Below are 12,213 nucleotides of genomic sequence, written 5' to 3'. Positions count from 1 at the left end.
TTTCAACGCAGAAACAACAGTGAGATGATTACCGAGAATTGTTGGAGTTAACGATGATTTTCTTGGCAGTATTCCGAAGAACGGGATATTGTCTCGTACGCTAGGAACTTTAAATCATGCTAGGCGGATGTCTAAAGCAATTTATGCATGCAAGATATACCTGTTTCAAAATCAATTTTAATTATCTCCTGAGAACTCCATAAAAAGAATATGTATTTTTCTTGCTCGAGTGTACGTTCAACCCTGGTTTCTGTCATCAAAACTAATTACAGCACCTTATCATGATTTCCTTTTATAAATTATCAGGATATTTATCCACAAATCAGTAAGGCTACTGCAAAAAAATTTCCAACCATCTCTGGTACTTAGCTCCCGAAACTGGTTCTATCCGTATTTGATGACAATGTCCCAACAGAAGTTAAGGCGAATACGGTTAAAGTTACGCTGGAAGAGACACCAAAATGAATTTTCTTCCTATACAAACATCGAGTTTTCGTCTTTTGTAACTCCTGGTACAAAATCTTTCCTCAAAAGACTTTTTATCAGCACCGATTTCCTCAACAAAGACCCTTCAACATGATTACAAAAGTGGACTTGAAAAACTTGAGAAGATAGTTGCTGTGAATGCCGTTGCAGAAAGAGGTGTCAAGTTCATTCAGTATTACAATAACATTTCATAAATTATGAAACTGAAAAGCAATTTGTTTTATAGATCGTTATCAAAAACCGTAAAACATACCCAACTGCCACCAAATCCTCCCTTATTCAAAAATAATGTTCAATATTCAGTGCTCAGTGTTCATATTGTTTTTCTGATTCTATAGAAATTATTGTTGTACATAATGCGTTTCCCTTATAGAAGATGTGTGCTTTATTAACCCATATATATATATATATATATATATATATATATATATATATATATATATATATATATATATATATATATATATATATATATATATATATATATATATATATATATATATATATATATATGAAATTTTTGAAAGATCAGAAGTCAATCGTTCTGTGGCTTCCCTGCGTTTACCTCCTGAAGGGTTGGACGTCTATGAAAAGACGTGGAAAAGTGCAGGGTGGTATCATCAGCATAGGAGTGGATAGGACAAGAAGTTTGGTTTAGAAGATCATTAATGAATAATAAGAGATGGGGTGACAGGACAGAACTATGAGGAACACCACTGTTAATAGATTTAGGAGAAGAACAGTGACCGTCTACCACAGCAGCAATAGAACGGTCAGAAAGGAAACTTGAGATGAAGTTACAGAGAGAAGGATAGAAGCTGTAGGAGGATAGTTTAGAAATCAAAGATTTCTGGCAGACTCTATCAAAAGCTTTTGATATGTCCAAGGCAACAGCAAAAGTTTCACCAAAATCTCTAAAAGAGGATAACCAAGACTCCGTAAGGAAAGCCAGATCACCAGTAGAGCGGCCTTGACGGAACTCATACTGGCGATCAGATAGAAGGTTGTGAAGTGATGGATGTTTGAGAATCTTCCTGTTGAGGATAGATTCAAAAACTTTATATAGGCAGGAAATTAAAGAAATAGGACGGTAGTTTGAGGGATTAGAACGGTCACCCTTTTTAGGAACAAGCTGAATGTAGGCAAACTTCCAGCAAGAAGGAAAGGTAGATGTTGACAGACAGAGCTGAAAGAGTTTGACTAGGCAAGGTGCAAGCACGGAGGCACAGTTTCGGAGAACAATAGGAGGGACCCCATCAGGTCCATAAGCCTTCCGAGGGTTTAGGCCAGCAAGGGCATGGAAAACATCATTGCAAAGAATTTTAATAGGCAGCATGAAGTAGTCAGAGGGTGGAGGAGGGGGAGGAGCAAACCCAAAATCGTCCAAGGTAGAGTTTTTAACAAAAGTTTGAGCGGAGAGTTCAGTTTTAGAAATAGATGTGGTAGCAGTGATGCCATCTGTTTGAAATAAAGGAGGGAAAGAAGAAGAAGCAAAGTTATTGGAGATATTTTTTGGTTAGATGCCAGAAGTCACGAGGGTAGTTAGATCTTGAAAGGTTTTGACACTTTCTGTTAATGAAGGAGTTTTTTGGCTAGTTGGAGAACAGACTTGGCATGGTTCCGGGCAGAAATATAAAGTGCATGACATTCTAATGATGGAAGGCTTAAGTCCCTTTTGTGGACCACCTCTCTATCATGTATAGCACGAGAACAAGCTGTGTTAAACCAAGGTTTGGAAGGTTTAGGTCGAGAAAAAGAGTGAGGAATGTACGCCTCCATGCCAGACACTATCACCTCTGTTATACGCTCAGCACACAAAGACGGATCTCTGACACGAAAGCAGTAGTCATTGCAAGGAAAATCAGCAAAATACCTCCTCAGGTCCCCTCAACTAGCAGAGGCAAAACGCCAGAGGTATCTTCGCTTAAGTGGAGAGCGATAGGACAAGATACAGATATGAGATTGTGATCGGAGGAGCCCAACGGAAAAGAAAGGGTGACAGCAAAAGCAGAAGGATTAGAGGACAGGAAAAGGTCAAGAATGTTGGGCGTATCTCTAAGACGGTCAGGAATACGAGTAGGGTGTTGCACCAATTGCTCTAGGTCGTGGAGGATAGCAAAGTTGAAGGCTAGTTCACCAGGATGGTCAGTGAAGGGAGAGGAAAGCCAAAGCTGGTGGTGAACATTGAAGTCTCCAAGAATGGAGATCTCTGCAAAAGGGAAGAGGGTCAGAATATGCTGCACTTTGGAAGTTAAGTAGTCAAAGAATTTCTTATAGTCAGAGGAGTTAGGTGAGAGGTATACAGCACAGATAAATCTAGTTTGAGAGTGACTCTGTAGTCGTAGCCAGATGGTGGAAAACTCAGAAGATTCGAGAGCGTGGGCACGAGAGCAGGTTAAGTCATTGCGCACATAAACGCAACATCCAGCTTTGGATCGAAAATGAGGATAGAGAAAGTAGGAGGGAACAGAAAAGGGGCTACTGTCAGTTGCCTCAGACACCTGAGTTTCAGTGAGGAAAAGAAGATGAGGTTTAGAAGAGGAGAGGTGGTGTTCTACAGATTGAAAATTAGATCTTAGACCGCGAATGTTGCAAAAGTAAATGAAGAAAAAGTTGAAGAAAAAGTTGAGGGGGTTGTCAAGACACTTAGGGTCGTCGACAGAAAGGCAGTCCGACATGGGGACATTTATAGTCCCCTCCCTAGATGGGGACTCCGAGGTTGGTGTAGGCATCGCCATGATAATTTTGAAATTTTTGAGTGAAGGGTGTGTGTTATTAGGTGCTTGTAGTTTTGTGTGGAGGAAGAGAGTTGTCTTTAGAGGGCTTGTCTTTAGAGGGTTGTCTTTAGAGTTTTTTTTGATTGGAACAGAATTAGGGAATGTGAGCAGCAAAATTTTAACTTTCGAAAAATTACCTATTCCTAAGGGCTACCCTAATACCCAAGAATATACAAGTACACAGGGGCAAGGAGAAAACCAAAAGCAAAAAGTCAAGCAAGGAGAGGCAGTTGATCCTGTTTGGGGCCAATACTCTTGGTACACAGTGACTCAAGCTGGCTGTGGTGGGCAAGTCGAAAAAAACAAGGGTATTTAAGGGACTAAATTTTGAGCGTGACCTGTTAGTAGCTTATTACAACTCCAAGAAAGCGTGGTTTAATTCTGCAATATTTACTGATTGTTTTTTCTCGTATCTTGTGCCTGCAGTTTGGAAACATCAAGAGGAAGTGCTGAAGATTTCTTCTGATGATGTATGATCAATTCTAATCCTTGACAACGCTCCAGCACACTCAAGCGAGGAGAAGCTTGTTAAGTGCTGATGGCAAGATCAGGGTGATTTACTCGCCTCCGTTACTTAGACGAGGTCTTGGTTGTCAAAGACGAGACAGACGCCGAGGTTGACAAAAAGAGAGGGCGTATCTTGGCAAACATCAAGAATTACAACATTCTTTTGGCTATTTATAACTTTTTAGCATCTGGACAAGATATCAAAATCTCAGTCCTCGCAAATTCTTAAAAGAACGAGGATAAAGAGGCATGGAGGCACCGTTTTTTACAGCGTGCTGGGGAGGTAGCCACCTCCATTCATGATGTCAGCACATGACTGGATGAGGTGGACCAGGACCTAGGTTATGATCTCTTGACTGAGGCAGGCATAGTGGCGCCTGTGGTGGATGATGAGGAGGAGGAAATGGAAGAGGAGATGGCCATCCGCAAGGTGAAGCTGTCAACCCTACAGACTTATATTGACGTTCTCATTGAGTACTCCTCCTACCTGAGATGGCACATCACTGTGGGAACCTCAGGATGGCCAGAGAGCTCATCATTAAAGAACAGCATAGTCCTGTATATATCTTGTACATATTAGATAAGGTAAGCAAATCATTTACTGTGTGTTTATACTGTTCTACATTGCTTTATTTTATTTATTTTATGTAAGGGACACCGGCCAAGGGCAACAAAACTGCAATAAATAAAAGGCTCACTGAGGTGCCAGTTCCCAAACAGAGTCGAATGCGGTAGTCAAAAATTACAGGATAAGTATCTTGAAACCTTCCTCTTGGAAGAGCTCAAGTCATAGAAAGGTGAAAATGCAGAAGCAGGCAGGGAGTTTCAGAGTTTACCAGAGAGGAACGAATGATTGAGAATACTGGTTAACTCTTGCATTAGAGAGGTGGACAGAATAGGGGTGAGAGAAAGAAGAGTCTTGTGCAGCAATATCATGTGGAGATCTCCATTCTTGGAGACTTCAATGTTCACCACCAGCTTTGGCTTTCCTCTTCCTTTACTGACCATCCTGGTGAACTAGCCTTTAACTTTGCCATCTTCCATGACCTAAAGCAATTGGTGCAACACCCTACTCGTATTCCTGACCGTCTTGGAGATACACCCAACATTCTTGACATTTTCCTAACCTCTAATCCTTCTGCTTATGTTGTTACTCCATCTTCTCTGTTGGGCTCCTCCGATCACAATCTCATATCTGTATCTTGTCCTATGACTTCAATCCCTCCTCAGGATCCTAAGCGGAGGTGCCTCTGGCGTTTTGCCTCTGCTAGTTGGGGGGACCTGAGAAGGTATTTTGCTGATTTTCCTTGGAATGGTTACTGCTTCCCTGTCAGAGACTCATTTCTGTGTACCGAGCCCATAACAGAGGCGATAGTGTCTGGCATGGAAGTGTACATTCCTCACTCTTTTTCTTGACCTAAACCCTCCAAACCTTTGTCTAACAGCTTGTTCTCGTGCTATACATAATACAAAGATGGCCAACAAAAAGTGGGCCAGAATCTCATGTCCCTTATATTTCCGACCGGTTCTCCATCTAGCCAAAAAATCCTTCATGAATAGAGTGTCAAAATCTAACGCCCCTTGTGACTTCTGGAATCTAGTCAAAAACATCTCCATTAACTTTTCTTCCTCTTTCCTTCCTTTATTTCAAGTAGATGGCACCACTGCTATCACATATATCTCTAAATGAACTCTTTGCTCAAACCTTTGCTAAAAACTCTACCTTGGATGATTCAGGGCTTGTTCTTCCCTCTCTTCCACCCTCTGACTACTTCATGCTATCTATTAAAATTCTTCCCAATGATGTTTTCCATGCTCTCGCTGGCCCAAACCATCGGAAGGCTTATGGATCTGATGGGGTCCCTCCTCAGGATCCTGTGCCTCCGTGCTTGCACCTTGCCTAGTCAAACTCCTCCAATTCTATCTGTCAGCATCTACCTTTCCTTCTTGCTTAAAGTTTACCTACATTCAGCCTGTTCCTAAAAAGGGTGACCATTCTAATCTCTCAAACTACCGTCCTATTGCTTTAATTTTCTGCCTATCTAAAGTTTTTTTTAATCTATCCTCAACAGGAAGATTCTTAAACAACTATCACTTCACAACCTTCTATCTGATCGCCAGTGTGGCTTCCGTAAAGGCCGCTCTACTGGTGATCTTTTGGCTTTCCTTACTGAGTTTTGGTCATCCTCTTTTAGAGATTTTGGTGAAAATTTTGCTATTGCCTTAGACATATCAAGAGCTTTTGATAGAGTCTGGCAGAAACCTTTGATTTCAAAACTACCCTCATATGGCTTCTATCCTTCTCTCTGTAATTTCATCCCAAGTTTCATTTCTGACCGTTTTATTGCTGTTGTGGTAGATGGTCACTGTTCTCTTAAATCTATCAATTAATGGTGGTGTTCCTCAGGTTTCTGTCTTGTCATCTACTCTCTTCCAATTATTCATCAATGATCTTCTAAACCAAACTTCTATCCACTCCTATGCTGAAGGTACCAGCCTGGACTTTTCTACGTCTTTTCGTAGAAGTACATCCCTTCAGGAAGTAAACACTTTCTGCAGGGAAGCCACAGAACGCCTGCTTTCTGATCTCTCTAAAATTTCTGATTGGGGCAGAGCAAACTTAGTATTGTTCAGTGCCTCAAAAACTTATATTGTCCATCTATCAATTCGACATGTCTGGAAGGTTAACTATCCCCTTTCCTTCAATAACACTCAACTGTCCCCTTTCTTCTACACTGAACATCCTTGGTCTGTCCTTTACTTATCATCTAAACTGGAAACTTCACATCTAATCTCTAACTAGAACAGTTTCTATGAAGTTAGTTGTTCTGAGACGTTCCCCGCCAGTTTTTCTCCCCCTTCTAGCTGCTAGCTCTCTACATGGGTCTTATCCGTCCATGTATGGAGTATACTTCACACATAGGAGGAGGAGGTAGTAGACACCTGCCGAAACGATAATTACTCTCAGTGAGGTCTAAATCACTGTTCAGGGGGTGCTGTGAACTTATCATTAAACCCAGCTGTGACCTCACTAAACGTTTCCCTTTGTGTCTCACAACACAAGGGGGCAGTCACAGCCTGCCCTCTAAAGACAACTCTCTTCCTCCACACAAAACTACAAGCACCTAATAACACACACACCCTTCACTCAAAAAGCTTAAAATCATCATGGTGACTCCTACACCAGCCTCGGAGTCCCCATCTGGGGAGGGGACCATAAATGTCCCCAGGTCGGACTGCCTTTCTGTCGACGACCCTAAGTGTCTTGACACAACTTTTTCTTCATTAACTTCTGCAACATTCGCGGTCTAAGATCTAATTTTCAATCTGTAGAACACCACCTCTCCTCTTCTAAACCTCATCTTCTTTTCCTCACTGAAACTCAGGTGTCTGAGGCAACTGACAGTAGCCCCTTTTCTGTTCTCTCCTACTTTCTGTATCCTCATTTTCGATCCAAAGCTGGATGCTGCGTTTATGTGCGCAATGACTTAACCTGCTCTCGTGCCCATGCTCTTGAATCTTCCGAGTTTTCCACCATCTGGCTACGACTAAAGAGTCACTCTCATACTAAATTTATCTGTGCTGTATACCTCTCACCTAACTCCTCTGATTATAAGAAATTCTTTGACTACTTAACTTCCAAAGTGGAGCACATTCTGACCTTCTTCCATTTTGCAGAGATCTCCATTCTTGGAGACTTCAATGTTCACCACCAGCTTTGGCTTTCCTCTCCCTTCACTGACCATCCTGGTGAACTAGCCTACAACTTTGCTATCCTCCATGAACTAGAGCAATTGGTGCAACACCCTACTCGTATTCCTGATCGTCTTGGAGATACGCCCAACATTCTTTTTCTGACCTCTAATCCTTCTGCTTATGCTGTCACCCTTTCTTCTCCGTTGGGCTCCTCCGATCACAATCTCATATCTTTATCTTGTCCTATGACTCCAATCCCTCCTCAGGATCCCCCCTAAGCGAAAGTGCATCTGGCGTTTTGCCTCTGCTAGTTGGGGGGACCTGAGGAGGTATTTTGCTGATTTTCCTTGGAATGACTACTGCTTCCGTGTCAGAGACCTGTCTTTGTGTGCTGAGCGCATAACAGAGGTGATAGTGTCATTCCTCACTCATTTTCTCGTCCTAAACCTTCTAAACCTTGGTTTAACACAGATTGTTCTCGTGCTATACATCATAGAGAGGTGGCCCACAAAGGGTACTTAAGCCTTCCATCACCAGAATCTCATGCACTTTATATTTCTGCCCGGAACCATGCCAAGTCTGTTCTCCAACTAGCCAAAAACTCCTTCATTAACAGAAAATGTCAAAACCTTTCAAGATCTAACTCCCCTCGTGATTTCTGGCATCTAGCCAAAAATATCTCCAATAACTTTGCTTCTTCTTCTTTCCCTCCTTTATTTCAAACAGATGGCATCACTGGTACCACATCTATTTCTAAAACTGAACTCTTCGCTCAAACTTTTGTTAAAAACTTTACCTTGGACGATTCTGGGCTTGTTCCTCCCTCTCCTCCACCCTCTGACTACTTCATGCCACCTTTTAAAATTCTTCGCAATGATGTTTTCCATGCCCTCGCTGGCCTAAACCCTCGGAAGGCTTATGGACCTGATGGGGTCCTTCCTATTGTTCTCCGAAACTGTGCCTCCGTGCTTGCACCTTGTCTAGTCAAACTCTTTCAGCTCTGTCTGTCAACATCTACCTTTCCTTCTTGCTGGAAGTTTGCCTACATTCAACCTGTTCCTAAAAAGGGTGACCGTTCTAGTCCCTCAAACTATCCTCCTATTGCTTTAATTTCGTGCCTATCTAAAGTTTTTGAATCTATCCTCAACAGGAAGATTCTTAAACATCCATCACTTCACAACCTAATAGCTGATCGCCAGTATGGGTTCCGTTAAAGCTGCTCTACTGGTGATCTTCTGGCTTTCCTTACTGAGTCTTGGTCATCCTCTTTTAGAGATTTTGATGAAAATTTTGCTGTTGCCTTGGAAATATCAAAAGCTTTTGATAGAGTCTGGCACAAAGCTTTGATTTCCAAACTACTTTCCTACGGCTTCTCTCCTTCTCTCTGTAACTTCATCTCAAGTTTCTTTTCTGACCGTTCTATTCCTGCTGTGGTAGACGGTCACTGTTCTTCTCTTAAATCTATTAACAGTGGTGTTTCTCAGGGTTCTGTCCTGTCACCCACTCTCTTCTTATTATTCATTAATGATCTTCTAACCCAAACTTCTTGTCCTATCCACTCCTACGCTGATGATACCACCCTGCACTTTTCCACGTCTTTTCATAGACGTCCAACCCTTCAGGAGGTAAACATTTCACGCAGGGGAGCCACAAAACGCTTGACTTCTGATCTTTCTAAAATTTCTGATTGGGGCAGAGCAAACTTGGTATTGTTCAATGCCTCAAAAACTCAATTCCTCCATCTATCAACTCGACGCATCCTTCCAGACAACTATCCCCTCTTCTTCAATGACACTCAACTGCCCCCCTCTTCTACACTGAACATCCTTGGTCTGTCCTTTACTTATAATCTGAACTGGAAACCGCATCTCATCTCTAACTAAAACAGCTTCTACGAAGTTAGTTGTTCTGAGACGTCTCCGCCAGTTTTTCTCATCCCCCCAGCTGCTAACTCTGTACAAGGGCCTTATCCGTCCATGTATGGAGTATGCTTCACATGTCTGGGGGGGGGGTTCCACTCATACTGCTCTTCTAGATAGGGTGGAATCAAAAGGTTTTCGTCTCATCAACTCCTCTCCTCTAACTGACTGTCTTCAGCCTCTCTCTCACCGCCGCAATGTTGCATCTCTAGATGTCTTCTACCGCTATTTTCATGCTAACTGCTCTTCTGATCTTGCTAACTGCATGCCTCCCCTCCTCCCGCGGCCTCGCTGCACAAGACTTTCTTTCTCTCACCCCTATTCTGTCCACCTCTCTAACGCAAGAGTTAACCAGTATTCTCAATCATTCATCCCTTTCTCTGGTAAACTCTGGAACTCCCTGCCTGCTTCAGTATTTCCACCTTCTTATGACTTGAATTTCTTCAAGAGGGAGGTTCCAAGACATTTATTCATCAATTTTTGACCACTGCTTTGACCCTTTTACGGGACTGGCATTTCAGTGGGCATTTTTTCATTGGATTTTTGTTGCCCTTGGCCAGTGTCCTTTCTACATAAAAAGAAAAAGAAAAAGAAAATTTATATATATATATATATATATATATATATATATATATATATATATATATATATATATATATATATATATATATATATATATATATATATATATATATATATATATATATATATATATATATATATATATATATATATATATATATATATATATATATATATATATATATATATATATATATATACCAGAATATGTTGAAAAAGCAGACATGGTTTTCATTTGGTTACTCCGATTGGTTTTATACTAAACCGATTCATGATTCCACGCTTAATTACCGAGGGGAAGGGGAAGGAAAGAATTTTGTTATATTTCGCCATATTTCTAGGTAAAAATTAGTGTTTAACTTCTCAAAATAAATAAAATATTAATCCAAAAGATATCTGATGCAGATACATTGATTACTTGCTGGATTTTACGAAAAGAAATAATTACATATTTTTATTTTTCGTATATAAATCTAAGAAATATAGTTAGGCCTAAAAATTTCCTCTAATGTTGTACGCAGAGAGAGAACCGTAGATTTTCATGAGAAACTAAAGTTAAAAACGGGCTTACCAGAAAATATAGGAAAATAGGGGAAAAAAAAATATCATACATGTCTCGCGGCAGGTGAAACCGTGGAATTTCATGACAGAAGACCTCATTATATAAGGGAAAAAATTATCAAAACGTTGCATATATCAAAAGAAGCGGAAACAATGCAGAAAATTTTAAAAGAAAAAAAAAATCAGGTCTGGATCCTACATACCCATTTAATTGGAATCCTCCAAGTGGGCAGCGCACAGCTTCACCCGTGTTGTTTGATTCCTCGAAGTCGACAGCGCGCAGCTTCACACGTGTTATTTGTTTGAATGGAATCCTCCAAGTGGGCAACGTGCAGTTTCACCCGTGTTGTTTGTTTGAATCTTACAAATGGGCAGCGCACAGCTTCACCGGTGTTGTTTGTTTGATTGAAATCCTCCAAGTAGGCAGCGCGCAGCTTTAACCGTGTTGTTTGATTCCTCCAAGTGGGTAGCGCGCAGCTTCACCCATGTCATTTGTTTGATTGGAATCCTACAATTGGACAGTGCGCAGCTTCCCTCGTGTTGTTTGTTTGATTCCTCTAGGTGGGCAGCGCGCAATTTCACCCATGTTTGTTTAACTGAAATCCTGCATTACATATTATTACACCATTACACGTTCAACACACCGTTTGCCTGTGAACCACGGTAGTACTACGGCATATTCGCGAGCCGTTGGTTCTGTGCCGCGTTACGAATACAGTATGTAGTCACGAACACACCCTTTGTCAGGAATTTTTAACATACGACACGTATTTTCTCCACTGCTTGTATAGGCGGCAACGATCCTCATTGACATATCACGCTACGGTGTAACACTGTGTGTTCGTGTTCATAAACTGTCTCCATCGAACTTCATACATATGTACAGACGGACAGCGGATGTCAGTCTTCACTCGTGGGAGTGGCGAGTGGTGTGGACGGACCTTAACGAAGACATCTCATTAGGGCTCTAAGCAATATTCAGACGGCACACTGCTAAACTTACCAACTCAGCAGTGCGTGGTATCGTTTTCCTCTTTTGCAAATCATCCTTCCGAAGTGCTGTACTTGCACCCTCAGTGATTGTTGGGTGGATGGTGGAGTGGCTGTGGGCACCACAGTAGCGTAGAAGAGATTTGCAACCTACGGTGGTTGAGAGTTATCTGAGTGTGAGCACTCACATCAGAGTAAGGGACGTGTCAGCAGGGACTTGGGTGAGAGATGCCACATTCTATTTTTATGTACTCGATTAGTAGCTCCTTGCATCAGTCAGTGTTAATATGCGCGTTAAATCTTGCATTTCAAATATGGTAAACCGCAGTGCACAACCGACACCTGGCGCAGCAGTGCACAGTCTATTCACGACTATGGCACCAGCACTGCGCAGTGTACTCATTACTGAGACACCGGGTCTACTAATTAAGCTTTCTTGGACGCCACAGTACAGTCAACTCACGATGAGTACTTGCGCTGCAGCTTACAGATGAACTAGAAACTGAGAGCTCCGCTATTCTGGAGCAACAACCTACACACACACACACACACACACACACACACACACACACACACACAATTATATATATATATATATATATATATATATATATATATATATATATATATATATATATATATATATATATATATATATATATATATATATATATATATATATATATATATATATA

At 41.2% G+C, this 12,213-nt stretch overlaps 1 protein-coding gene across 2 annotated transcripts in view; it reads right to left on the bottom strand.

Annotated features, from left to right (window-relative positions):
* The window catches only part of LOC135113779 (juvenile hormone esterase-like), a 98,039-nt gene extending 86,029 nt beyond the window's left edge, over positions 1–12,010 (bottom strand). The window contains exon 1 of one of the 2 annotated variants that reach the window (XM_064029360.1): positions 11,532–12,010. In XM_064029360.1, the coding sequence (XP_063885430.1) occupies positions 11,532–11,575 (44 nt within the window). In that variant the 5' untranslated portion in view covers positions 11,576–12,010. Of the gene's footprint in view, positions 1–10,731; positions 11,472–11,531 lie in introns of those variants that run through there. The other variant, XM_064029361.1, reaches the window with a different exon arrangement.
* Positions 12,011–12,213: the final 203 nt, after the last annotated feature.

Source organism: Scylla paramamosain, chromosome 26, assembly GCF_035594125.1.
Source record: "Scylla paramamosain isolate STU-SP2022 chromosome 26, ASM3559412v1, whole genome shotgun sequence".
Taxonomy (NCBI): Eukaryota; Metazoa; Arthropoda; class Malacostraca; order Decapoda; family Portunidae; genus Scylla; species Scylla paramamosain.
The sequence above is the reverse complement of the archived record's forward strand: the minus strand, read 5'-3'. Positions and strand labels throughout refer to the sequence as shown.